This window comes from Mya arenaria, chromosome 3, assembly GCF_026914265.1.
Source record: "Mya arenaria isolate MELC-2E11 chromosome 3, ASM2691426v1".
NCBI classification, from domain to species: Eukaryota; Metazoa; Mollusca; class Bivalvia; order Myida; family Myidae; genus Mya; species Mya arenaria.
Genome location: NC_069124.1, coordinates 18,301,370 through 18,329,258, shown reverse-complemented (window position 1 = coordinate 18,329,258; position 27,889 = coordinate 18,301,370). Strand labels below are relative to the sequence as shown.

Sequence of the window (27,889 nt, the reverse complement as noted above, 5' to 3'; positions counted from 1 at the left end):
CAAGCATGGATCGGCGGCGAATTTCAACTTGAACATATAGAACAAAATCCCTATTTTGTCATCATTTTCTGATGAACGGAGTAAGTAAGTTGGCAATATGTTTAAGTAATCGATTATTATGCAAAGCAATAACAAAAAAACTGCTCGAAATCGTAGACTTCACGAAACTTTCCTCTGATTTTTTTTTGAAATTTTCAGAAATCCCTACAGGTCCAAATAATAGTCCACCTAAATGGCCGTCAACCAGTCTTTTGACGATTTTTAGACTATGGCAGACTGGTTACAGGGATACACATGAAATGTCAAAATAATAAAAAAGTATCCCTGATCGCTCATTATTGTAGCTAGTCCAAATAATTGTACGTTGACGGATTATTTTTACGATTTTTGATATGGCAAATCCTTCACGTACAAATTGTTTTGTATCAAAAGTGGGTAGTTAATCTGATCGGGATTCCTGGTTAAAGCATATAACGTCTATAAAAACAAGAAATATTACCAGATTACAGTCATCGAAAGTAGACTTTTGGATGAACAAGCCCGAATTCATATTGCTTGGCATCAAATTTTTGAACAAGCCCTGCTTTAAAAAATTCAGAATTTCAGGATTCAGGGATGTGATTTGTCCGCGGATCTAATGCCCCCCCCCCCAAAAAAAAAGAGTTGACATTCCAGTTTGCTTCAAATTTAAAGTCCGATGAACCCTCAAAAGAGCTTCTGAAAAGTCAGTTTTTCTTTTACGGCAGTGTGCTTTTGACCCCTAAAGTGCCCCAAGAACCCATGGCTGAAATGGTTTCAGCCCTCCAGCTGCCAGGTCAATCACATCCCTGAAAAGACATTTTACCAGTGCAGGGCTTGCGGGCTTGTGCTAATTTTGACCACGGAGATTATGTTATTTTATATTAGTTCCGTACACAAAAATGTCATATCCTACGAATAATTATGAGTTTGACATATTTTTTTTCATTTCTTGCTGTCAAAACATATCGATATATACATGAAGGGCACCTGCAAGGCTTCAGGGCACAATTTTAAAACAATCGGAACATTTTGGCCATGGCCGAGTTGTTACAATTGTATTTACAAGATCTATCGCGAAGCTTGTCGGAGGTGGCCGAGTTATTACGATTGGATCGAGTTGTTCCGCTTGGCATTATTGTTGTCTGTGTCAGTCAACTTTCGTTTTATTGGAAAGGTAAACAATGTGTTTTAATGCATTAAATGCTTGTTTTAAGCAAAATAACTTTTCACTTACATGGTGAAATATGAATTTAAACCTTTATGATCAATTTCAACCATAAAATACTTTACTTAATACAATTTCAATATTTTTTAAACACCCCCGGTTTTTGCACAAACCCGTTTAGACGTTAGGGATTGGAAGAATCCCGTATAACAAGTCTATTATTTTAGACTACAGAAATCCCCAAACAGATTGGCAAATATAATTTCGGTATTATACAGAATTATTGTTGGAATAAAATAAACGTCGTTGAAGTAACGAAACATGGTTTTATACTTCCACCTTTATTTAAATGGTTCCAGGGCACTTAAAAATTGTGAATTTGAAAAATTAAACAAATTCAGTTCGACCCAACACCGGGCACACTTTTTCTCCCAGGTTTTTACTGTGGTGTTTTTCAGCTTACTTTAATATACAGGGCTTTCATTAAAGGAAGTTTGGAAGTACATTTCTCCCTAGAAATGGGTTAAAACTTCCAAAATTGATTCCTTGGAAGTACAAAAAATTCCATTATCTTGAAGAAAACTTCCTAGTAAGTTGAAAGTTTGGAAGTTCAAAATATCTAAACCTTTGTTCAATATTACTTTTATGATCACAATTTTAATGAGTCTGAAAGTAAAATGAATAGCTATAATATAAATCTGTGAATTTGGCAAGTTAAAGCTGCAAATTATTTGATTTTTAACATACTTGTTGAAAAATAGTTAAAAAAAATATTGATTTCAGGAGATGTAAACTTCCACATTTCAGTGAAAAACTTCCAAAATTGATTGACAGGAAGTTCATACTTCCAGTTTCAAAGTCTTAATGGAAGCCCTGAATATACCAATTAACATAGGTTATTTGGGACAATTACCTCTCCTTGAGGTATCTGCATAAACCGCATATTCGTCTCAAGAAAGTGGCTTTTTACCTTCAACTACAGCAAGCATGCTCCTGGCCTCATGCCTCGGCTTCGTCTCCCCTCTTCCTGTCTGGGTTACCGGTTATCTCCCTTAGACTAATCTACAAGCAGGGTACCAGTACCAAACGATACCACACCCATCCTATTATTATGGGAGTATGTGATGCTAGCAGACTTGTGCGATCCCCAGTTGGACCCAGATACGTCAAAGCTTTTGACCTACTTTAAAGCCTTAGACAGCTGGACCCCAGAGAGAACCCCTGTGATACTTGTCGGCATGAGTAGAACTGGCAAGACTACCTTCAGACTTCAGACGAAATCTCAAAGAGCACTTTTCTAAATCGGACAGATACAGCAAATGCATACATACAACAATAAAATGGACATGTATGATAAAATCAACGTCATGCAGAAGTTATTGATAGTCTTTGCATTTATCACGCCTTACACAGAATTATAACTCACTATGAGGAAGTATCAGTATGTATGCCTTAATAACTCCATATAGGTCGCACACTGGCCTTGAAGATTAGTTTTTTTCTTAAAATTGCTCTTGTAGGCAAGTTAAGTATTCAAGTCTAAGAGAGACAACCTGTTTTCAGATAGTGCAGTTTTTCTTGTCTTTTTTTCTCTCCCTTTTTATGAGAGAACCTGTACTCAGATAAGGGCAGTTGCTTTTCTTCCTTGCCTTTGTTAAAAAGTTTTGATTGATTTTTCACTATATTTATACTGTAGTTCGAAGATACTGACTTATTGACGATTCTTCCGAAAACCATCAACAACTGCCCATGCATGACAAGACTATAGGTCTTGAAATAGTCAAAATTGATATGATATATATGGCTTTTGAACACAATAGAGCCTTCATTTCTTTTCTGATCTTAACCAAACTAGCACAGTTGTTACCAGGGCTTCTAAAAGTTTGGAACCTCAATCGGTCCGGACCCGGCGACCCCCCCCCCAAAAAAAAAATCCCCCCCCCTTTAAAAAAAAAGACCTGTTCAAAAGTATGATTATAGAGATGGTGACAAATTTTCGTGCTGCGTATTCTGTCAATATTTTTTCCCGATGTGGCAATTCGTTAGAGGGCTCTAGAACCATCATAGCCGAATGAGATAGTAATTGATACAACTTTAATTTTAAATGAGATTCTCATTGAGTTTTGCGGCGTCTCTAACAAGAAACTCTGCGATCGTAAATAACTGCGGCCGGCGGGAAGCGGTCAGACGACAAAAAGTGAAACAGCATTATGATTTATTTGCATAATGCTACAATACTGGGTCAACATTCAACTGATAATCTTGAATAATCATATATATATCAAGATTTATAATCAAGGCTTCTAGCTATAAGATTGATATCAACAACTAATTTTTCATAACAGTGTATTAAAATGATGTAAGCGACTTACTCAGCTTTCAGACTCTGTAGTTAATCATGCGTATCGCTGTGGATATCCTATAGAACAAGGTTAATTAATTCGGAATTTTAATGCTTTCCCAGATTAACAATGACAATTGTATTTGAATGATGACATAGCAGATTGCTATGTGAAAATATGGACTGCTTTCAACATCTAAGCATAGCTGCAAGCGCATTATTTACACATGATTTGTTTGTGTTTTCTGGGACCAAATGCTACACGTGATTGGACTGATTGCAAGCGTCTGCTATTAACAGACATCAAGTTTTCAGCCTAGCGGAAAAAGCAGCTGGTCTGATGGTTACTAGGACACTTTTATTGGGGGAAATTTTGAATGTGTGAATGACCCAAGAATGTTTGTATATTACAATTTCTACAATTTTTACTGACATAAGACGTTTTGGAACGAAATTATTAAAAATGAGAAAATTTCGGACCAATTTTTTTCGACACTTTTTGAAACTGGAATCAGTCTGGCTTGGTCAAAATCGGTCCTGACCAGCAAATTGACGGCTTTTAGAAGGCCTGGTTGTTACATATTGGTGAGACCTCAGTTCCTTTCAGAAAACCAGCTAGATTTGTCCATGCATGACTGGATTACGGCCATTGAAATTGTCAAAAGAAATTGCTATAATTTAACTATTGAAAACAAAATAGCTTCCATTTTTTATCTGATGTTTATTTTACTTATACTGTAGTTAGATATATATCTCGGTTATTTTCGAAAACCAACCAGATTTCCTAAGCATAAAGGTTATAGCCCCTTGAAATTGATCAAATTGAAAATGGCCAAAATAGCCATGCCAGTAGTGCAAAAGCCCTCATGGGCCTCTTGTGTTCAAAAGTTTTTGGTATAAAAACTATCATAGAAAGGAAAAAAAAAACATGCTCTAACCATGTAGCTTTGCAAGTGTGAAGGTGACAACAATTGTACACCTACCATTCTTTTGTTCAATTATTAGCTATATGTAGGTATTAATACCAATATTTCAGTATACATGTAGAACCAAAATTTAGAATATTTCCCAACCCAAGGAAAGCACAGACACATACAGACCTCAACAGCAGCCCTTGGCTTACTTTAGTAGTTGCCTGTTGCTTCTGTTGAGCAGTTGACTTTGATCCTGAAAAAAAACAACTTTTAATAGGCTGTTTAACAAGTCATAGAACATGATACAACATGATCAAAGCAAAATGTCCTCTAGGGTTATAAATCAATTTTTTTAAAAATGTTATATGTTTGAAAAACTAAAGCTTTTTGTTGCCGAAGTTTTAAAGCCCCACAAATAAAGGGTAATTTGGGGTACATGTATAATTACAGGGCTTCCATTAAGAATTTGAAACTGGAAGTATGAACTTCCTGTCAATCACTTTTGGAAGTTTTACACTGAAATATGGAAGTTTTAAAGTCTCCATAATACAATATCTTTTTCAACTATTTTTCAACAAATATATTTAAAATCAAATAATTTGCACTTTTAACTTGTATTATTATAATTTATTTTACTTAAAACACTTAATCTGATTGATTTAGGACTCTAAAAGCAGTATTGACAAAAGGTTTTGATATTTTGAACTTCCAAGCTTTCAACTTTGGAAGTATTCTTCAAAATTATGGAAGTTTTTGTACTTCCAAGAAATCAATTTTGGAAGTTTAAACCCATTTCTAGGGAGTAATATACTTCCAAACTTCCTTTAACGGAAGCCCTGTAATTAGCTGGGTATAATCACTTACAATTTCAAGGGTAAAGGTCATTTTTTCAAAATACCAGGAAAAAACCCGGAGTTCTGGCATCAATGTTATGTATTTGGATGTGTTTTAAGGCAAAGAATCTGCAAACTTAATAACTTTTATTATTTTCAGTGTCATCGGGCAACGGTGATGAGCCATTGAGGCGGTCAAGAAGAGTACGCAAGCAGCCTGCACGATATGGATCTACAGATAGAGCTTGTCAGGAACTGAGTAAGAAAAACACAAGATCTTCCTCTCCTGATGAAAGCACCATTAGCAACCTACTGAATAAAGCTGGAGAAACATGCCCCTTACCAGTGCCTGCTTCTGAAAATACGGTACCTGTTTCGGAAAATAGCATAACAATCAATCAATCCAAAGCACAAATTTCCTGTGAAGATGATGTGACCGAATCTTTGTCAGTGAATAGCCAAACTGCTCCACATGATCATGAGCCAACAAATAGCGGTTCAAGTACAAATAGTCAGATTTTAGAATCTGATTTTTCAGAAAATAATCAAATAGTGGACGCTATTTTAGATGAACCTGAAATTGCTTCTTTTGATTTGACTGGGCTAGAATCTATTTTCCATAATTATTCAGCAGATCAGGCCAGTTTAAGTTCAACCACAGATCCTGATGCTCTGAGTGAGACTGTCATTGAATCTGTTGCCTCTTCCGTAGAAAGCACAGTAGTTGAAACAAATATAGCCAATTCTCCATTGATAAACTCACAAACAGTTGTCTCTTCAACAGATAGTCCTAATACCAATAGTCCAAAGGCATCTACAGAAAATTCCTTCAATGCTAATGAAACCGAAATTGTAACCAAAGATAAACCAGGAACTCCAACTGTGACACATGATATTCCGAAGACACAAACTGTGACCCAAAAAACACCTTCACATACCAGTGCAGAGACTGCAATTCAAGATCCATCAAGGAAAGAATTTGTGACCCAAGCTAAACCTGTTACACAAGGTATACCATTTGTAGCTAGCGCAAGAGTGATTCCAAAAGGTAAAACTGTCACTTTTGCAGCTGTGATATCGTCATCTTCCAACAATCCTGTTGTCACACCGATATTGTCTGACTCCAGTGCTAGGTTGCAGACAGACAAACATAGTCAGCAGAGTAAAGACCTGCTTCTTGGTAACAAAGAGGCACCTGAGAAAATGCAGACGCCTCAGCATGGTGAAGAATGTGTTGAGAAAGAAAAGGATGGTAAGCCATATCAGTGCTCCAGCAAGGCCTAAATAACAGGGTGGGGCACCCTGCTGTCTTTTTACTACACCCTCTACATAATTTTGACACTAAAGTAAAGGTAACAGCTTAGGTATTTACTACAAACTATTAGTATTGAAAGTAGTTACAACACATACACAATAAGAATTGAACATTGTCCCTTGCAAGTGCCCCATTAAGGCTCATTCAATGCACATCAAAAGTGCCCTTTCAGACCTAGCACCCTGCCCTTTTCAAATCCAGGCTGGAGCACTGAGTATATATTATAGGAGTATTCACAAAATTTGCATTTTCTTAATTTTTTTAAGAAAATGCAAATTTTGTGAATACTCCTTGGTGCAAATAAATACCGATATATGTAAAAAAAAAAAATCGTGCAAGTTTAATTTTTGCCTTTTTTCGCGAGTTCATCATGTTGCAAATTTTAAACCGTAGCAAAGTGTTCAATTTACTATTGCCTTTAGTTGGTAAAAAATGGTGTCATAAAGTTCAAACCTTGAAACACTAAAAGTCTCAAAAAGAGCCTTAGTAGCGAAATAAATCAATCTGCAGTATATTGGTGAACATCATGATTGTAAAGGACTGTCATTTATATTACAGATTTCTGGTCAAGCAAACTAATATTTAACTGCTGTGAAAAGCACGGGACAGCTGTGTCAGTGAAGGAGTCTGTACTGGATAAACCCCAGATTTCCAATATGCCATTCTTCGATAGGCTTCAGGAAATCATGCCTTGTACCCGTTTTATATTATCTAACGGTGAGTCAACCTTGTTCAATAAATCATGCCTTCGTATTAGCCAACATTATATTAGCAAACAGTGAGTATATGTTTTTGGGGAAATTATGCCTTGTAGCCTCTTTATTTTATCCAAAAGCAAGTCGATCTTATTCAGGAAATCGTGCCTCATACCTTTTTTATATGATCAAACAATGAGTCATGTATTCAGGAAATCAGTATTGTACGCACTGAATATTACGCAATGGAGAGCCAACTTATTCATGAAATCAGCATTATACCTACTGTATATTATGCAATGGAGAGCATAGGCAAGGCCTATTCCCGCTGTTTTCGATTGTGAAGACAAAACCACCACATTCACCTAGCACTGCGAGGCCACCTGGAAGGAAAAAACACAACCAATTTCCTCGTCTTTCCTCAGTATACCCCCCTGACCTGGGGCCTTGGTTACAATTATTATAAATATATTATATTTATGTTTATGTGAAGTCAATATGACACAACAAATCACTTTCACTGAATAATATGTGTTTATTCGAAAATCACAAGCTCCATTTCCCTACCTGACAGACTGCCCTGGTCACATAGTGATTTTCTTTCTACACCAAACTACAATTTGTTTTTTACATTACAGTGAGGAAGTCAATGTTCCTGACTTTCAAAGTGCCATTGTGGTCTGATGTTACTCAAAAGTGGTAAGTTTTGACTGTTGACCCAGTAATTTATTAACTCGTCCTTTGGGATTATTGAATATACATGTCAGGGTTCGAATTTAGACTTGCATACTCGCAAAATGCGAGCGGCATTTGCAAATTGCGAGTGACTTTTATTCAAGCTCGCAAAATTTTGCGAGTGTTTTTTTTCTAGACCACAAAATGTTAAAAGGAAAGTAGAATAAACATTAACTTTGCTACAAAGTCGAGTGTAAACAATCTATAAGTGGCATCACTACCAGTTAAGAGACAACAATATGGAGTCACGCTCTAGTAAGTTTTCAAAAATAGAACAAATACGGAAAAGGCCGAGTTTTATCTCGAATCTTTCCGGGGATGCTCCGAGGTGTGCATGATACAAAGTGAAAACAAATGAGTTGACATGATGTAATCACCAAGCTCAATCATTGGCTAAATTTAGCGCTTTCGCGAACTCTCGTAAAACCCCATCAACCTTTGAATATATCCGCTCAACTGTCAAAGTGAATAAACTTCCGATATATTTTATAGTCCAAAGCATCCATGCTACATTTACTGTTCCTTTTTTTTATTCTAAATTTATACTGTTATTGTTTTTAATACTTACAAACTTAATCAGTTAATGAAATCTGTAGCGTTCTCGCCGAATGGGAATTACCCGATGGCGAGGGTAAATATACCCCCTCAAAGTGAACAATGTCAAATTATTGGACAGCTTTGTTATCAAAAAGCGGCCAGCATCCGATGAGTCATCTGTACCTCCCTCCCCACCCCCCCCACCCCCAAAAAAAGAAAAGAATAAGCCAACTACAATTTATAGTAGTTGAGTCACTCAAGATGAATCCTTTTAATATTCATAATATGTCTTAGTTGTAAATATCTACTTTAATTAGACAATATTATAAGGGAATAAAGAAAATAATAAAATTGCAAGTTGATTTTTCATATTGCGAGTTGCCTCAAAAAGCACTCGCAAAATTTTGCGAGTGCTCCTCAAAGTTAAATTCGAACCCTGCATGTTACAATATAATTCATCACGTTCTGATCAATTTTCTTAGGCAAGCCCAGTGATTACATGTATTCCATTGACGTGTTATTTTTACAGTCCAGTTAAAACACTTGCATTTTCATTGTAAAATTAAATTGAATGAAAATATAGTAGAAAAAAAATCACTGCTGGACACTTTTTCAGTTTTGTTAATTGAAATGTTAATTTATTTTTCATAAACTAGCGTATATTATTAAATGCAGAAAAAATTGCACAAGAATATTCCACTATGGCCATATTCACCAGAAATACCCCCCCCCCCCCCCGGGGGACTTTGACTCGGTCCAGTCAAGCCCGGGTAAAATCCTGCAGGGACAAACTGCTAGTAAAATCCCGCTATGTTTGGCGTGAAGACAAAACCACCGCATTCACCCGAAACAGCGGGGCCACCTGGAACACGGCCCATTTCCCCAGATATCCCTGGTATACCACCGGACCCTGGGGGCCATGGTTGCAATTGACTGATGAATTTGTGCAATTTATGTTCTGTTTTAAACTCTCAAAACTGTGCTGAAGCAATTATTTAAGAAATTTGAGATTTATTTAAGCATTGCAACAAACATTTAAGAAACAATCTTTTACTTTTTTAGGCCAGGTGTTAAAATGGAGGATGTGAAAGTGTTCCTAAGGTAACATTTTATTTTCTTTCCTAGTTTTGTAGTGTGGAATGTAGAAGGCGTCCAACATTTTTTTCTTTTTGTTATGTGAAGGGCTATCCATAAAGTTATTATACTTTTTTAACCTTTCATCCATTTGAATGACACTTTGATGATTATTAGAGTGGATAACCATTAGAATACATTAATATATTATATTTATACATACATACAGATATACCCGACAGCCCCTCCCTTATTTTTTTTATTTGCTCCAAAAATGACAGAAAAAGGTCAAACAATTTAAAACAAAATATTCATATCCATTTAAATTTGAATCCGTTGACAGATTTTTAGCTCTTCATTTTTTCAATGAAAGAAGAACTTGTGGTATTGTGATTACATTAGTGTCATTGTCGTTGTTAGCTTACAAATACTCTGACCTTGGCCATAATTAAAAAAAACAAACATTTAAGTAATTAAAATGAAACTTGGTTCATGTGTTGCCAGAGACAATATGCACTTGTACAGCAAGGCCCATAACTTTGAAGGCTACAAATAATTTTGAGATCCATGCCCCTTTTGCAATTGAAAATATACCCCACCACAAATAACATTGGAGTGCTCTTTGTAGTGCTCATGTTGAAGGTTGAATAATACTATATATTATTGTACCTCAAGTGATTTGCCCATGTTAAATTCTCATATTCCTACCATGGGCAATTTCATACTGCCACTGAAACATAGCAGGCATGTCTAGAAATACACATTTTGAGTTTTCCAAATCTTGAGTTTTGGGAAGCGCTTAATAAAATGTGTTGTGAATCTGTTACTGCCGGTGTTCGCATCTTTTCCAAAGGAAATAATTACAGAATAAATTGATTAAGGTTAAAAGTTGTATAATTATGTTGAAAGGACTTTATGTAATTGTGTTATGTGTTTGCCTCGGATAACAGTACTTCCCTAATGTTGACAATATATGTACTGTCACAATGGAAACCATGCAATACTTATATAATATTTCAGGTTAATGAAGGCGGAAAATGGAATGCAGGATGACTTTATCCCCGCGGTAATGGTCAAGCTGAACCAAAGGGTGGTAAAGATCATGGTAAACTTACTCATATTTAGATAGCTTGTTAAATTCTATTGGTTATTTCTTGGCTTAAACAGAGGTATTTTTAACTCGTTTGCAGTGTTTATAATAGATAGTTGTATTTTATTACCACATCTTGCAAAAGGCTGTTTTGGAAAAAGCTCATCCATTTAATAACTCAATTAACTCCTGTGAAGGTAAAATGCAACCCTATTCTTTTATACACATGCTGGTATTAAAATTTGTCCTTGACAACATAGTATAAAATAGTTATGTAACCCACAACCTTGTGATAGAAGTTAAACACTCCCACGGAATCTCTTGTGTATAATTTTAATAACTTGGGATGTGGGTGCAATAACTCATACTTATTTCATACCAAAAATTTTGATTTTATTGAAAAATAATAATGGTGGAACAAGCAATATAGACTGACTGTTTCTGTAACTTTTGAAGATTTTCATTCATTCAATCCACTGAAAATCGAACTTAAATGTGCATGGTGCTTGGTAGAAATATCAATGACATCATTTCTGTAACAACATCATGAAGCTATATTTTGGTGTGTTTTCCCAATTAATAGTCAATTAAAAATCTTTTATTTTTATATCAAGCATGAGATAAAAAAAAAAATTGTTTGGTAGAAAGATGCAATGTGATAAGTATTAGAATAGGCCTCACCAAATTGATAACTTGTTCATCGGATATTTTCCCAAAAATAATGGGGCGATGGATTGTAGCAAAATAATAATAAAAATATTTCTTTTGCATTTAGCAAAAAAGAGGAGCAAGCAAAGAGCAAACAAATATATATAGTCAATTTTACTCACATTTTATTCACTTATTAACTAAACATTGATATTGTAAACAGTACAAGGATAACATCTGAATGAAAGAATGATAACACTACAAGATAATTTTATACAAATTTTAGTTTTGAGATCAAACAAGTGCTATTTGAGATCAAGCAAATGTATTGCTTTAAACTGTTTGATAAATGAAATAATTCAAAACCACAGTTTTCTAGATGTTAAACAATATGGCAAAGTTTTTTTGCATGGCCAGGACACAAGAACGCCAATGGTCACAGCCACCTGCCTGCCCAATGACATACCCAAATCTTATAACCAAGGTTTTCCAATTTTTACTTTCGAATACCTGGTTAAAAATAATTATCTCTTAAAAAACTTGTCATATCTCATGCAATGGAAATGGCTAGACAAGGTGACTTGAAAAATTACGCACAAAATAAATGCAGGTATTTGCAATTTGCAAATATAAACTATAGCTATCACTCTTGCAATGACTACATGATTAAGTTGGTAGACATTTTAGTTCCGGTAGAGAATTTACAAAAAAACTTACACTCTACTTTTAACCCTTTCAGTGCCAAATACGTCACAGAAAATTCCAGCCAGCCCCAAGTTTATTTCAGGCTTTCTCAGAACTTAATGCCTACCTATTTAAACAGGCATATTTTCCTTATTTTTTAGATATTTTGTTCAAATTTGGAGAAATAGGAAACATAAACATATATACAAAAACAAAACTTCTATTTCTTTTGTACTGCAAATACTGATTGGGTCAACTTTCATGTATAGCAAAAGTGTTTTTTTTCAAGAAAATACAAAAATTATGCAATTCATCTTTCATAGAAAAAATCAATCAGCTCAAAAAATTTACATTTGAATGATATCCATTTATAGTTTAAATTAACACATGATCATTTAAAAAATCTACAAACATTTATTCACAACACAAAGTGTGATTTATACTTTTTTCCAATCACACACTCTGACACAATTTGTTTTCCTTTTTGAGTAATATTTACAAATTATACACAATTCTAGCTTTGGGTTGGTTAATGTTTATATGTGAATGGTAAAGCTCATCGCATGGCATGAAACACATAGGACTGTCGGTCAGGTTTATATTTAGCGCCCGCAAACTGTCCACGACCATTGGCTCAACAGGGACCAATGCTTCCACCACGAGCACACCCTTGTTTGCCTCACAGGGACAGGAATTTTAATCTGAAATTTTAATTTGCAATATTATTAAATATGTATAATTGTTCTGTGTAGTATATATATGTATTATGCATTACTGATATAGTTTGATGATAACACAAGAAAAAGATTGAAGATGCAGGAATACCAGTGGTTCTCATATCTGAGCCAAACTTTATTTTTCTAATATGGTACATGCATTGCATAATATTTAAATAAACACTATACTTTGATCTCTAGCAAAATAAAAACAAACATGCATAAATCATTAAAGGTACGGTATATATTTTTGAAGGAAAAAGACATCAAATTTGCTATATTAGCAGCATAACAACAAAGAAATTAAAAATACACACCTTAAGTTTCTACCTGGATGTGGGTAGCAGGTGCAGATGACTGACTGCAAACTGTCTTTTCATTGTAACTGTCATCCGAATTCCTGTCAGACATGTCCAAGTAAAATTCAAACTTCTTCGATCATCACTGTCACTGTCATTCATGATGAAGTTCAGCACTTCTTGCCCACTAGATATACATTTCCTTTTAGCGGGAGCCATATTGAAACAAACACAGTCGTCCAAACTTTAATCAATCTTTAAATGGCTGTAAAATTGTCATTTATTAACATATTTTCAAGAATCAGGAAATGAATTGAAATTAGTTTTCATGTAGCCTGTGTTTTGATAATTTTTACAACCATAAAACGCAGTTTAGGTTACAGAGCAGTAAATTTCAACTGCAGTAGGCTATGGCGTTTTTCCACTTACGCTGAGAAGGCTACATTCCACTAAAAATATGTGCGCTTTTAAAAAAATAACCCGTTTTTTTTTTTTTTAGATGGTGCGGGTGCAAAATATAAACCTTTGTTGTCCTTCTGAAAAAATAGGTGTGGAAAATCCGATGAACAAGTTATTAATTTGGTGAGGCCTTAAATTCCATCTTTGGAGCTCACTTCATGAAATATATTGCTTTTTTCCATTGAAACAAACAATTATCCTTTCTGTTTTTTCTAGTGCTCGATGGACCTAACAAAGAAGTATATGATGGAACACAAACCGATTGACATTACAAGTTTTGTGGACATGTCTGTGCCTGGATGTCAGATGAATTATATCACTGTCGAAAACCACAACTCTCTGCCAAGTTTGGTATGTGTACTTACAAGTCATTCTGATAAACATAGACAATAGTATAGTAATGACCTGTTAACAGTATAATCTGTTTTAAACAGGCACCTCAGTATAATCTGTTTTAAACAGGCACCTCCGGGAAGCAGCCATCACGGCAACTTCCTAATAAATGGGCTGGCCGCACAATGGGTGGTGGATTGTTGTTATTGTGAAGCTCAACCCTATTTCATAGTATCTGTATTCTTAAGGTTATCATTTTGCAATAGAAATGACATTTCATTTTCGCTGATAATTTCCTGAATAAATGTAAGATTATGAAAATAATACAATGAATAATTAACAAGAATTCAATTTGAATAAAAGGCTGTTATATGTTATAAAAGATGATTCTGTGCTGTAAACATTTTAAATGGTTGATGAAATTTAAGATGTGATTAGATGTTTCCTTTGCATTCTCTGGATTGTTGAGTTAATACAAAGAGGAGGCGACTAGTTAATGCAGTATTATAGTCTTGATGTGTTCAACTGAATACAGGGTAAGAAAGGTCCAGTGGTATACATGTAGGTGTCCTTTTATTCAAGATGTCATGAGTTGTAGACTTATCAAGGGAACTTTCTGCCTCTCAAAAAGGACACACTAAGTATCGTAAATTTCAGCTAAGTAGAATGAGTTGGTATTATCTCAGTCAGAATTTCCCAAGTGTGTGGCCACAAAAGCACAGGCAGTTAAATAAAAATACTATTAAAACGAAAGTTGTGAATTTCATGGTTTGATTTCAGCAAGGATGTTTGACTGTGTGGTTAGTGAGAAAGCAGACGATTGAAGAGATGATCGAAGACATCAAAGTGAGTCAAGTCAGTCATCCTGAACATACTCATGATATGGGTTAGTAAATTTCTTGTTATTTCTTGATAATTTCATTGACTTGAGAAGATGCTTGACCTCTGAGGTAGGCAAAATAGTCAGTGTAGAATGTATGGATAAATCAACGATCAAGTGTTGTTGAATATATCAGGGTTCGAATTTAATTTTGAGGAGCACTCGCAAAGTGCTTTTTGAGGCAACTCACAAAATGAAAAATCAACTTGCAATTTCATTATTTGCTTTATTCCCTCATAAAATTGTCTAATTTAAGTAGAAATTTACAGAAATAGACATGAATATTAAAACATATCAATCTTGAGTAACTCAACTACTCAGATGCTGGTCGCTTTTTAATTACTCGGCTGTCCAATAATTTGACATTGTTCACTTTGTATATTTACCCTTGCCATCGGGTAATATCCATTCGGCAAGCACGGTACAGATTTCATTAAGTTTATAAGTATTAAAAACAATAACATTATAAATTTAAAATAAATGAAAGCAACAGTAAATGTAGTGAGGATGCTCTGGACCATGAAATATATCGATCGACAAAGTCTATTCGCAGTTGGGCAAAATATATCAAAGGTTGATGGGGTTTATATAAAGTGCGCAAACGCGCTAAATTTAGCCAATGATTGAGCTAGGTGATTACGACATTTGTATTCACTTTGTATTATGCACGCCTCGGAGCATCCTGGAAAGATTCGAGATAAAACTCGGCTTTTTCCGTATTTGTTCTATTTTTGAAAACTTACTAGAGCGTGACTCTGTTCTGTCTTTTTTATACTGGTAGTGTGAACATGCCACTTATAGGTTGTTTACACTCGACTACACAGAGGAGTTAAGTTCATGTTTATTCTACTTTCCTTTTAATATTTTGTGGTCTAGAAAAAGCCACGCGCAGAAATTTGCGAGCTTGAATAAAAGTCACTCGCAATTTGCAAATGTCGCTTGTAACTTTTGTTTTAATTACATAACTATGCCCCCCTTCGAAGGAGAAGGGTATATTGCTTTGCACATGTCGGTCCGTCGGTAGACCAAAGCTTGTCCGAGTGATAAGTTAATAATTCCTGGACGTATTGTCACCAAACTTTACATGAATGTTGGGCATGACCAGTAGATGAACCCTATTGATTATAGGGGTCATCGGGTCAAAGGTGTAGGTCACACTGACCTTTAATGGTCAAAGGATTTTAAAGCTTGTCCGAGTGATAACTCAACAATGCCTAGACCTATGGTCATCAAACTTGACATGGAGGCTTGGCCTGACCAGTAGATAACCCCTATTGATTATGGAGGTCATCGGGCCAAAGGTCAAGGTCACAGTGACCTTGAATGATAAAAGGTTGTCTAAGTAATAATTCGACATTGCCTGTACCCATGGCCCTCAAACTTGACTTAGAGATTGGGCCTGATCAGTAGATGACCCTTATTGATTTTGGGGGTCACAGTGACCTTGAAGGCAAACTTAACAATTTCTTGACTTTTGGTCATCAAACTTGACACAAAGATTGGTCCTGACTTGAAGATGACCCTATTGATTTTTGGGGTCATCTGGCCTAAGTTCAAGGTCACAGTGACCTTTAACTCGAAAAAGAAAACAAACCTTCTCCCAGTGATATCTCAACAATGCCTGGACCTATGATCATCAAACTTTACATGGAGTCTTGGCCTGACCAGTCATCGGGGCAAAGGTCAAGGTCACAGTGACCTTAAATGTGAAAATGTTCTTATGAGTGATAACTTGACAATGCCTGCATCCATGGCCCTCAAACTTGACTTGTTGGTTGGACCTAACCTCTAGATGACCACTTGTATTTTAGGGGTCATCAAGTCAAAGGTCAAGGTCACAGTGACCTTCAACTCAAAAAGGTTGTCTGTGTGATAACTTGACAATGCCTGCAACCATGACCCTCAAACTTGACATTTAGGTTTTGGGTGACCAGTTGATGACTCCAGGACCTATGGTTTTTGAGGTCAAAGGTCATGGTCATAACTCATATTCATCATTAAAATTTTGTTATATTTACTTATTTTCTGCTGCTAAGAGGATGCATTTTTATCTGCAAATATCAGTCATCATCTGAACATGATTAAAAACTGTACCAACTATCCTCACACTTTGAATGGTCATAAGTTTAAAACTGCCTCAATGGCATCTAATGTCAATAACAAATCAGTTATCATTTCGGTCCATGCATATTTCATTCAATTGTCCAAATAATCCTGAAAACATGGCGCTCAGGGGGGCATAATGTTTGACAAACATCTCTTGTTGAATTTGATCAAAATGGTTAGCCTGATTATTTCCAATGATCGATAACGTTTTTAAACCAATATTCAATCCTTAATGAAATGTTCTCTTGTTTATTGTTAAACACAGTCAAATAATTCCGGAACTTCTGCTGACACAATGAAGTCCGGTTCAGCCACTTCAAAACTAAAAATTGTTTTTCTAGTGTTTTGACAAGACAGGTAATGTTTAATCATATCTCTTATATTATATACACAGTGAGAAAGCATTTCGAGGGAGGAGATCCTGATATTGCAACCACCAGCCTTAAAGCCCTTCTTACCTGCCCAGTGAGTAGTAGAACTTTTCGAATTTCTCATTAGATTATTCCAAAATCAGTGAAAGCCCACTTGGGCTTATTCCAAAATCAGTGAAAGCCCACAGAGATAATTATGAAACTAGTGTTTACAAGTCCCTTGGGCTAAATCCAAAACCAGTGTTAGCCCACTTATAGCATAATTCTATAAACAGTGTGCACTGTAAGCTCACATGAGATAATTTCAAAACCAGTGTAAACTCACTTGCTACAGATTCAAGTTTAAAAAAAAAAATATCATTCAATTGTTTTGAAAAATATTCAACAATTAGGTATATATTGTGCAGCAAAATGTTATTCAAGAATGTATTATTTTTAAGAACAGACTCAATATGCTGTCTAAGCCTTGGTGTTGCAAAATATTATCCATTTATAAAAATTCTCACACCTTGCTCATATTAATGAAAACTTTCATGTTTGTGGTTGATCTCTCTTGTAAGATTGGGAAGACAAGGCTGACAGTTCCGTGCAGAGGGCGGACATGTGTGCATGTACAGTGCCTAGATGCTACCACCATGCTCTCCATGAATGCAAAGAAGCAGAGATGGAGGTGCCCTCTTTGCTCCTCTGAAACCGCCTACAAGGATATCATCATTGACGGGTAGGTTATTGTCCTTGGTTGTTTTTCGACAAAGATATTATTGACAGGTAGGTTTTTGTCAGACAAGGATATCAGTTATCGTCATTGACGAATAGGTGTCCTACAAGGATTTCATCATTGTTGGGTAGGTTGCTGTCCTTCAAGGATATTGTTATTGACAGATGTGTTGCTGAAGGTTAGGTTATAGTTCTACAAGGATATCGTCCTTGACAGATGGATTGTTTTCCTATTAGGATATCATCCTTGACAGATAGATTGTTGTCCTACAAGGATATCATCCTTGATGGATATATTGTTGTCCTACAAGGATATCATCCTTGACAAATAGATTGTTGTCCTACAAGGATATCATCATTGACAGATAGGATGTCCTACAAGGAAATCATCATTGAGGGGTAGTTTGTTGTCCGACAAGGAAAACATCACTGACGGGTAGCTTGTTGTCCAACAAGGATATCATCATTGACAGATATGTTGTGGTCCTACAAGGATATCATTCTTGACAGAAAGGTTGTTGTCCTACAAGGAAATCATTGTTGTCCTACAAGGATATCATCCTTGACAGATAGGTTGTTGTCCTACAAGGATATCATCCTTGATGGATAGGTTCCTGTCCTACAAAGATATCATCCTTGATGGATAGGTTGTTTTCCTACAAGGATATCATCCTTGACGGATAGGTTGTTGTCCTACAAGGATATCATCCTTGACAGATAGGTTGTTGTCCTACATGGATATCATCCTTGACAGATAGGTTGTTTTCCTACAAGGATATCATCCTTGATGGATTGGTCGCTGTCCTACATAAATATTATCCTAGACAGATAGTTTGTTGTCCTACATGGAAATCATCCTTGACAGATAAGTCTTAAATATGCCGGAAAAATGTCCCACAGACATTCTAGAACAAAAATAATCAAAGGGGAGCATGTTCCCAGACACGGGTAGCAAGAGGCCATCACATCCAATTTTTTTTTAATTAAGGGAGTAGGTGAAAGGGGTAGTTGGAATCTGCTACAGGTTAGGTTAAAACATTTTGTAGATATCTTGCCTACTCAAAATGAAACTTATCTTACAGGTTGTTTATGGATATCTTAGAGGAGGTAAACAAGTTGGTGGAGGAAGTTGAGTTTCTGGCTGATGGAATGTGGACCTCAAAGAAACGTAACGACTCATGCATCAGCATTAACGGTAAGGAAACATAACAACACATTCATCAACATTGATGGGACAGAAATGTGAGGATGGTACAACATTATTAATGTTATTGAGACATGCATCAAATTACCAAAAAGTAAAAGCATCAAGAAATCTTTCAGCATTAACTTTTTTGTAATGTTGAGGCATGCATCAACATTAATGGTAAGGAAACATAACCAGAATGGTAGGGAAGCGTTATGTGACCTGATTCAGGATAAACGATATATATATACCTATGACAGCAATATGGATCAGTATTAAACTATTCAATACCTTTGCTGAAATATTTTCTTTCACCAAAATTTCCCTACTGTTTATCTCACTTTAAGGTTGGTTCAGGCCACTGCAAACAAACTTCCTAAAGCAAAACTACAGATAAGGGTCATAATTGGCGTTAATGGTCCAATGACGAAATCAAATTAAACATTTGTTTGGATCGGTACAAATACAAATTTTCGTAAGGGTGTTACAACGATTAATTTACAACTGTTTCGCAAACAACTCCAATCAAAGATACGCTAATCCGATGAAGGATCACTTAATCTACTACGCAGTGATTTCCCTTGACTAGAGTTGTGCTTTATAATTCCAATGGAAAAAAAGCACTCTCTGGTGTATTTTATTCTATTAATAATATTATATATATATATAAGTCCTGCCTATCAAGCCTATGGTGTATGTAATCGATACATTATGAGTTTTTCTTACAGACTTAAGAAGCCATTTCGCTAGGATGAACAAACAAAATTGTCTGAGGCGAAGCAAATAAATGCATTAATAAATAAATAAATACAGATTTGTAAATAGATAAATTGAAATATATTCCGAAAGCTAAACATTAGATTATTACAATGGCCTTTCTAAATACAATGTATTGGCTAATAGGATTACTCAAAATTCTTGTACATGGTCCTCTTACAACTGTCAGAAGATACTTTTTCAATAGCTCTGCTTCGGGGTATAGTCTTTAAGAAATATACATGCATGTTTGCACTTCAATGTGCTTGTAGACTTTAACAAATTTATTACACTTTATTGAATAAAATCTAGGGATACATTACACTTTATAAAATGACATAAGGGTGTACAGTACACTTTAAGTAAAATATTATCTATAGCCCTGCTTAAGTGAAACCTAGATAATCAATAACCTGATAAAATTCTATGTTGTATTACAGATGACACTCTGAATGAGACAATGGAAAAGCTGGACATCATTGACCTTACAGAGACAGACGATGAGGCCACTCCCAAGAAGAAGTTGCCTCTTGCTGTTAACAACCAGCTCTTGAATGGAGTCAACAACAATTGGCCAATACCTGCCAAAGGCCCAGTCTGTAATTTATCTAGGTATGGATACCCATCCAATACGAGGGATGATCCAAAATTACGTAGAATTTTCCAACAAAACCCCACATTTTAATAACTAAGGTATAGTGATATACGTCATTGTAAATCAATTTTTTTTAAGAATTTGAGGATAACTTCTAAGCATTGAATCAGAGGTTCATATTTTAATCACCATGATAACACATGCCGGCATCCATTTTATGTATAATGCTTTAACTTTTTCACTTTCCAACCACTCAAAAATAAATGATGATACATTTTAAAAGATTCAGTAGATTTGATATGCTGGATTTATAACCCAATGAAATAATCACTAGGAAAAGTTTTACGTATAAAATTCTCCTTTTGACGCCAATTTACAGGGAAAAAGATTTAACACCAAAATTGTAAATTCTGGTTAATGATAAAGGTCTTTTACTTTTGTTATGATGCATATTTTAAGTGTAAATATTGTAAAGTTTCTATAGGATAGGAAAAACACTCATATTTGGCTGTATTTTTGGAGAACATAAAAAGTATAAACATGCTAGATGTATGTATTGTCTAAATTGTGAGACCGCCATGTGCTGAACCAGGGCTTTTAAAAACCGACAAATTGCCGGTCTGGACCGATATTGACTTGTCCAAAAATTGTTCATTTTTTTCAATTTCTGTCCAAATGGCTGTCAGTAAAAAAAAATACACAAACAATGTTTGTCATACCACAACCTTAAATACCAGGGGACATCCGTGAGGGCGATACCGTCTTTGTTAATTGACCTCCCCTTTTTTATTGCATCTAGAGATGTGAGGTACGCCGTTTTTTCTCATGTAAACAATTGTCAAATTTTTGCTATGAAGATCAATTATCATTAGTTTATGAACGATGATAGAAGTCGAAACTTTGCTCGTCATATAGTGAAAACAGCAGTTTTGATAATCTTATTAGCTCGACTATTTAAAGAATAAGGAGAGCTATACTACTCACCCTAGTGCCAATGTAAGCACCTCAAGTCATTATCTTGATAATTATTAAGATGTGTTCCCAACTATCCAACCTGCTGAATTAATGGAGTTAGATAACACTTATTTGAAAGTAATGCAAAATGAAGGCCAAATAAATATGGGCCTTTATTATTTAACATAGAAATTCTGGTCAAGGTTTTGTATGTAAGAACACATAGGTTAATATCTCAGCAACTACTTGATGTATTGCATTGAGATGTAATATAATGATACTCAACCATCCAACCTATTTGAATAACCAAATTAGATATATTTTGGTGCCAATCAATGAGTCCCTTCAATAGATCAACCCACAATATGCTGTTTTACTATTTGTGTTTTACATTTTCACAGGTCAACAAACATAGTTTCAACCACTGACAAGGAGAATAATCTGGACTCAGTCTTCACAGTAAACAGTGGCGAGAATAGAAGTAGATGCACTAGTAATACCAGTTGCTGTAATGAACAAGACAGGAGCAACAGCAACACAAATCAACACCATAGAAACAACTACAATGCTAGACAGCGCCAAAGAAACAACAGCAACAACAGTAACCATAGTAACAATGGTAATAGCTCGAGGTGGGTTGCAATTCATCCAAGACCTGCCCTTCATGCTTCCAAACACCCTTATAGGCGTAATAATAGCAGCAGCAACAACAACAGAAATTTTAACAGGACTAATGGTGGGTATCAGAATACCATCAGAAACTATTTCGGGAATAGTACAAGGAATTGTAGCGCAGATTATTGCTATGACAACTATTATCAAAACCAAAATAACTGTTACCAGCAGGGGTATGGTAACTCTGATGGTTATCGATACGATGAATACAGGGACTCCCAATACTGGCCAACCACTGCGCCTCAGACTGGGTTCAACATGCATATTCAAGGAATAAGGCTTACTTGATGAGATTGTAAATATTTTGGTTTTAATATTAAAACTGTTATTATGCCCTCTTTAAAAGAAGGGTAATATAGGTTTGCAAATGTAGGTATGTCTGTCAGTTTGCGGGTGGACCAAATCATGTCTGCAGAACTTCATTGTGTTAGAGAATATCTAAGTAGGTCAATTGTCAAGTTCCCTGCAAAACTTTTTTTTCTTAGAAAATAGTTAAGTAGGTCAAAGGTCAAGTTCCTGAAGAACTTCAACATATTTAAGTAGGTCAAAGATCAAGTTCCTGCAGAACTTCATTGTTTCAGAGACTAGTCAAGTAGGTCAAAGGTCAAGTTCATGGATAACTGTTGGGAAACTTTGTCCGCACAATAATTTGAGAAGTGTTTGACATTGTACTATAAAATTTCACTTCTAGGTTGCACTTGACCAGTAGGTGACCCCTATTGTTTATGGAGTCAGTCAGTCAAAAGTCAAGGTCATGGTATTATTCTTTATAATAATCTTTCGCACCTTGAATCAAATTACTTGATGTCATTGTTTTAGAAAATAATTAAGTAGGCCAAAGGTCATTTTCCTGCAGATCTTCAGTGTTCAGAGTATAGTTTAGTAGGTCAAACGTCAAATTCATGTGTTAGGAAAACCTTGCACAATAACTTATAGTTAACTTATAGATGGCCATCATGGTGATTTCGTTTCTTAATGCAATCTGGTACATGTAATTCACAAAGGGGGCTCTATGGGAGCATATATTTTTTTTACAACGGTTTCTTGTATTTTTGTGTATATTGCACAAGGTTTTGTTCAGGGTGTACGGCGTCATGCTTTGAGATGTTGTCACACTGGTATGTCAAATCTCAAGAGATTCATCACATGAACAAAAAAATAAGTAAGTTTTGGACTGAAATGTTGTGTTAGTTTAGGATTTGCAGGATTGGTCAATTCAATAGCAAATAGATCTACTGTTGTTTTGTGAACTGGCAGATATGGTCACATTTGAACATCTGCTTGCTCACATTTTATGTCACATTTTGTCACATCTCTTGTATTCTGCATTTTAATATTGTATTAGCACAGGCAAGCTAGTTGCTACATGTGCGTTTTGTGTTTTGGCTATCAATTATTAAATAATGTAGCCTGAGTTGCTTACTGCACTAAGTAGATAAATGTAATTACAGTAGTAATTTGTTCATTTTGAGTTTATTGTACAAATAGTATAAATTATGTATTTTTGTAGTCACTACTGACTAGAAAGACTCTTTTTATGTCATTCTGCGGTGACTGGGAAACCCATGTGATTTCGCAGTCTTCATGCGAAGCAAAATGTTGCCTTTTGAAACAGCATTTATGAAACAATTTATAACATGGTATACACACACTGTACTTTGAGTAAAAGTTTACATCTATAGGCTGCTATATATATTTGTCTCATAATATGATAGTCATTTGATAACAATTGTTTAAACTGTGTAAACCAGTCATATATCATAATCAGTGTTGATGAATATGTTTTGATTTTGACCAATTGTTTTTCTTTAGGCTCAAATATTAAAACAGCGTTAAATAAAAGTAAAATAATAAAAACATTAATGATTTAACGAAGCAGCCACAGAAAATTCTACAAAAGTATGTTTTCTGCTCAGAATGCTGTTCAAAGTGAATAGTTTTGATGGAAAAATGGATATGTTTACTTTTGGAATAGTATTATACATTTAAACACATTGATTAGACATTTTCAAATCATATTAAGATTTTGTAAAACAGCAAATATACATCACCCAAATAATTTTCCTCATTATCTGACATTGATGTTTGTAACAAAAGCGTGCTCAGTGTCATTCTTTAACAAGCGCTCATTGTGCTTTTTTATCACCTCAAGCCAATGCCAGAGTGCTATTGCATTATGGTGTATAAAAGCTATGAGATGATAAGAATTCAAAATAAGAATTGATAAATGGACCTGTGAAATACCAAATTGAGACCGTAAATTTTACTTCAAAATAGTGATTTCGGATAATTGATAAAAAAAAATCAGTTAAACAAAGAAGGAATAAAATCGAGACCAAATTTTTTTTTCGATATAGCGATCATTTTGGATAAACGGTGTTCAGAATAGCAGTATTTAAATGTATTGTTTAACTTTGTAGGGAACATATATTTGAGAAACTTGTTGCCTTTTTTCAAAATCAATCTTTTAAATTCACTTGTCCATTGAATCTTGGCACAATTCCCATATTTTTTTGTTATGATGGGATCATATTTTTTATCATGAAATATTCTCGGCCAGTCCCTGGTCATATATTGTATCTCATTTGTGCTAATGGTGCATCAGGGTTCTCATTTAAATCTATCAAGAATAAGACCGATTCCATCCCCCTGTTAAATATAAAATCTTCAAAACCTGTGAAACACCAAGAGAATGGATGAGTCCTGGGGCCGTGATTATGAACAGTCGCAAGTCAAAGTCTTGACTCAGACTCAGAAAAGCATTTTGATAAAGGAAGAAAAAAATCATATTTATTTCATTTCTTTTACAAAAAAATAGATAAATATTAGCAAAATATTCAAATAGCAATATGTTTCAGCAAATTTTACCATCAATGCTCTGATAAACGGAAAGTTACAATGAAATGAAGTTTTACAATAATGAGTCTGAACTCGGACTTGAGGCTGTTCGTAATCACTGCCGCAGGTGTCAAGCCTGGGTTCAGACTCTCGTGTGCCTATGTTTACAAACATTCTCAGGTCTTGTTTTTTATTTTAAATTTCCTTCCTTGAAAGAATTGATTTGGAAAACTCTTTGCTATATTACTTCTGAAATGTGTCACCATTGTTTATACAGATTTTGTTTAAAATATGTACGCTAAAACAATTTTAGATTTTTTTTTCTGAGAGAAACATGGGCCAAGGGGCTTCCAAATAAGTACAAGTTAGAACCTGGTGCAGGATTACAGTTGTAGAATAATTGTTCAAAAATAAATTGTGTTGTTATAAAAACGTGTATTGTAATATTTTTGTTTGAATATACCTGTATTATATATACTTCATAACTTTCATGCAATACTGTTATTTGTTTGTTAAATTTGGGATGGTAACCATAACATATAAACTGGCCACTTTGCCGCTTTACAGAAATAAATTTTGTCATAGAGTATCTTATTTCCTTTAATGTATCACCAATCGTGTCTGTGTTTGTCCTTGAATAAAGAAAAGAACAGTTCAATACGACTTGTACAATAAACACCAGTTGTCGATTGGCTGGGACCTTACATACTGACCACCCAAAACTAAGAGTCATCTGCCGGTAAAGGAGTTCACTAGTTGGCCACAAGGGTTTGGAGTAGCTGTGCCGAGAAACAACATTCACTGTGACCTTGACAAAGTTTTTCCAAACAAAACTGACTGTGACCTTCTGCCTAAAATTTCGAAAAAAATGGCCATGACCAACCAACTTCCCCGGAAAAAAAACCGGGTCAGCTTCTGATAAAATTTCATTCACTCTTTGAGCTGCGTGATCAATCAACATACAGATTAACATTATGCCCCCCTTTAGGAGTCATTAAAGTGAAATTAAACTAATCAAAATTTACTAAGAATCCCCTGTAGTTATTAAGGCTACAACACATCTACTGTATCTCTTAAAATGACTGTCTTTGTAAGACGAAGTAAGTAAATAACAGTTTGATCCTTTTACTCAACTATCATATACAAAACAACGGAAGTGATGCTAAGTCCGAATGCCGCGATGTCACGTAACGTAAGTTTGTGCCTAATGTTATACAAATACAATTCATGACAGACTTGTTCATAAGTTATGGCCCCTGATTGACTTAGAAAATTTGATTCAAGTTACTTATGTAGCTCTTGTATGTTGTTAGATGTAAACTTAACCTATAATGAAGTTAAACTATTAAGTACCGTAAATGACTGGGTATTAGACGCACTTTTTTCCCTCAGATTTTGATGCAAAAAAATGCCTGCGTATAATACCCAGTAACAATTTTTTGAACTTTTTTTCTGAGGTCAATTTCAAGCCGAGAGTTTGTTTAGATTTATGTAGAAAGGGATGTTACTTGCGTCATATTGATCGAGTATATACGGGTTAAAACGGCAGTTGAAGATCGGGATACGGTATATCGTAAGACGTTTATAATTTCAACAAAAATATTTTTCGATTAAAGTTACCGTAATTCACCTAAGAGTTTGGACACTCTAAATATTTGGACACCCATAATTATTTCCCAAAATAATTTATTTTGCGTACCTAATTTTCGGACACCCAAAGGACATCAATCATAACTTTCATAGTTACCAAGTTTCACAGACGAAGATTATTGATTTTTATCTTTTCAATGACTGGCTAGATTACCTAACCGTATACACCACTGTGACAATTTAATTAGTAACTACCCATCCTAAACGATTTATTGCCTGTTTAAAAGGAAGTGTGATATATTTATTTGAGGATTAAACAAACAACAAGGGCAATCAAGGGATTAAGAAAACATCGACATGTTTGTAAAACGACCTACCAATAAACGTTCAAACTTGTACCACACTTATAGACTATATGAAGCAATAATCATACAGTTATACATTAATCCTGCATAGCAATGTCCATGCTCTCCACGAGATCCTCGTGGGTATAACTGTAAGTTATGTGACGTCACACAGTGTGACTCTTTGATCTGAAGCCGATAGAATGTGTTTATTCAGTTCAGTGAAATGGTGTTTTAATTAACTTGATGAAGGATTTACACTTATAGGCGTAATAAATAAGTTTATGACCATTGATTACTACGGATAAATTAATAAGTGGTAAAAAGCAACCATGAAGGAATAAGGCAGGTTAAACAAACATGTAAATAAAATGTAAAATGATAATTTTCTATGTATTAGGAGAGCGAAAAAAATAATTAATTTATGGTGTCCGAACTCTTGTGAATTACGGTATTCAATATTATTTTGAATAATAAATTGAATTAAACAATAATCAAACTTACATATAAAAAAGCAAAGTTGGGCACTGTCAAAATATTTTTTTGCATAACATAACTTCATTCTCGACAGTATGGTTGTATGGTTTTAAAGATAACCATCGCCATTTTCACAATTTTTTTTTTTTTGTCACTGTCAACAAACATGGTGGCTGAAAATGCCGGACGATTTTGACATTTTTTCTATGCGTCTTTTAACCAAAAACATAGATTAAAAGTTTTTTTCTCGGACTTCCACATATTTTCTTCCCTGCGTCTAATACCCCCTATCGTCTTATACCCAGTCATTTACGGTATTCTCTTTCATATGATTGTTATTCTAGTGTTGTCTCCCTTGTCAACACATGCGGCTCAGTGTCTGTTAAATGTTCTATTATCCTGTATGACATTTCTCAATAAATAGACGGATTTGTTATGCATATCTCAAAGATTATTTAAGGACCTATGTAAGGACTTGTAAGTCTGTTAGGTTGTTGGGATGTTTAACAAGTTTGAGTTCCCGGTAGTATATATCATTAAA

General features: G+C 34.9%; 1 protein-coding gene across 4 annotated transcripts; it reads left to right on the top strand.

The window, feature by feature from the left end:
* On the top strand, window positions 1-25,524 carry LOC128226543 (uncharacterized). Of its 4 annotated transcripts, none has more exons than XM_052936474.1 (13): window positions 1-80; window positions 5,435-6,526; window positions 7,148-7,306; window positions 7,923-7,983; window positions 9,619-9,657; window positions 10,651-10,735; window positions 13,743-13,877; window positions 14,640-14,745; window positions 17,240-17,310; window positions 17,777-17,937; window positions 19,016-19,128; window positions 20,316-20,487; window positions 21,826-25,524. In XM_052936474.1, coding segments are annotated over exons 1-13 (2,757 nt in total). In that variant the 5' UTR covers window positions 1-79; the 3' UTR covers window positions 22,388-25,524. The 4 variants fall into 4 exon arrangements, with proteins under 4 accessions (XP_052792434.1, XP_052792435.1, XP_052792433.1 ...); XM_052936475.1 differs by having other exon boundaries at window positions 17-84; window positions 5,435-6,283; XM_052936473.1 differs by having other exon boundaries at window positions 17-84.
* Window positions 25,525-27,889: the final 2,365 nt, after the last annotated feature.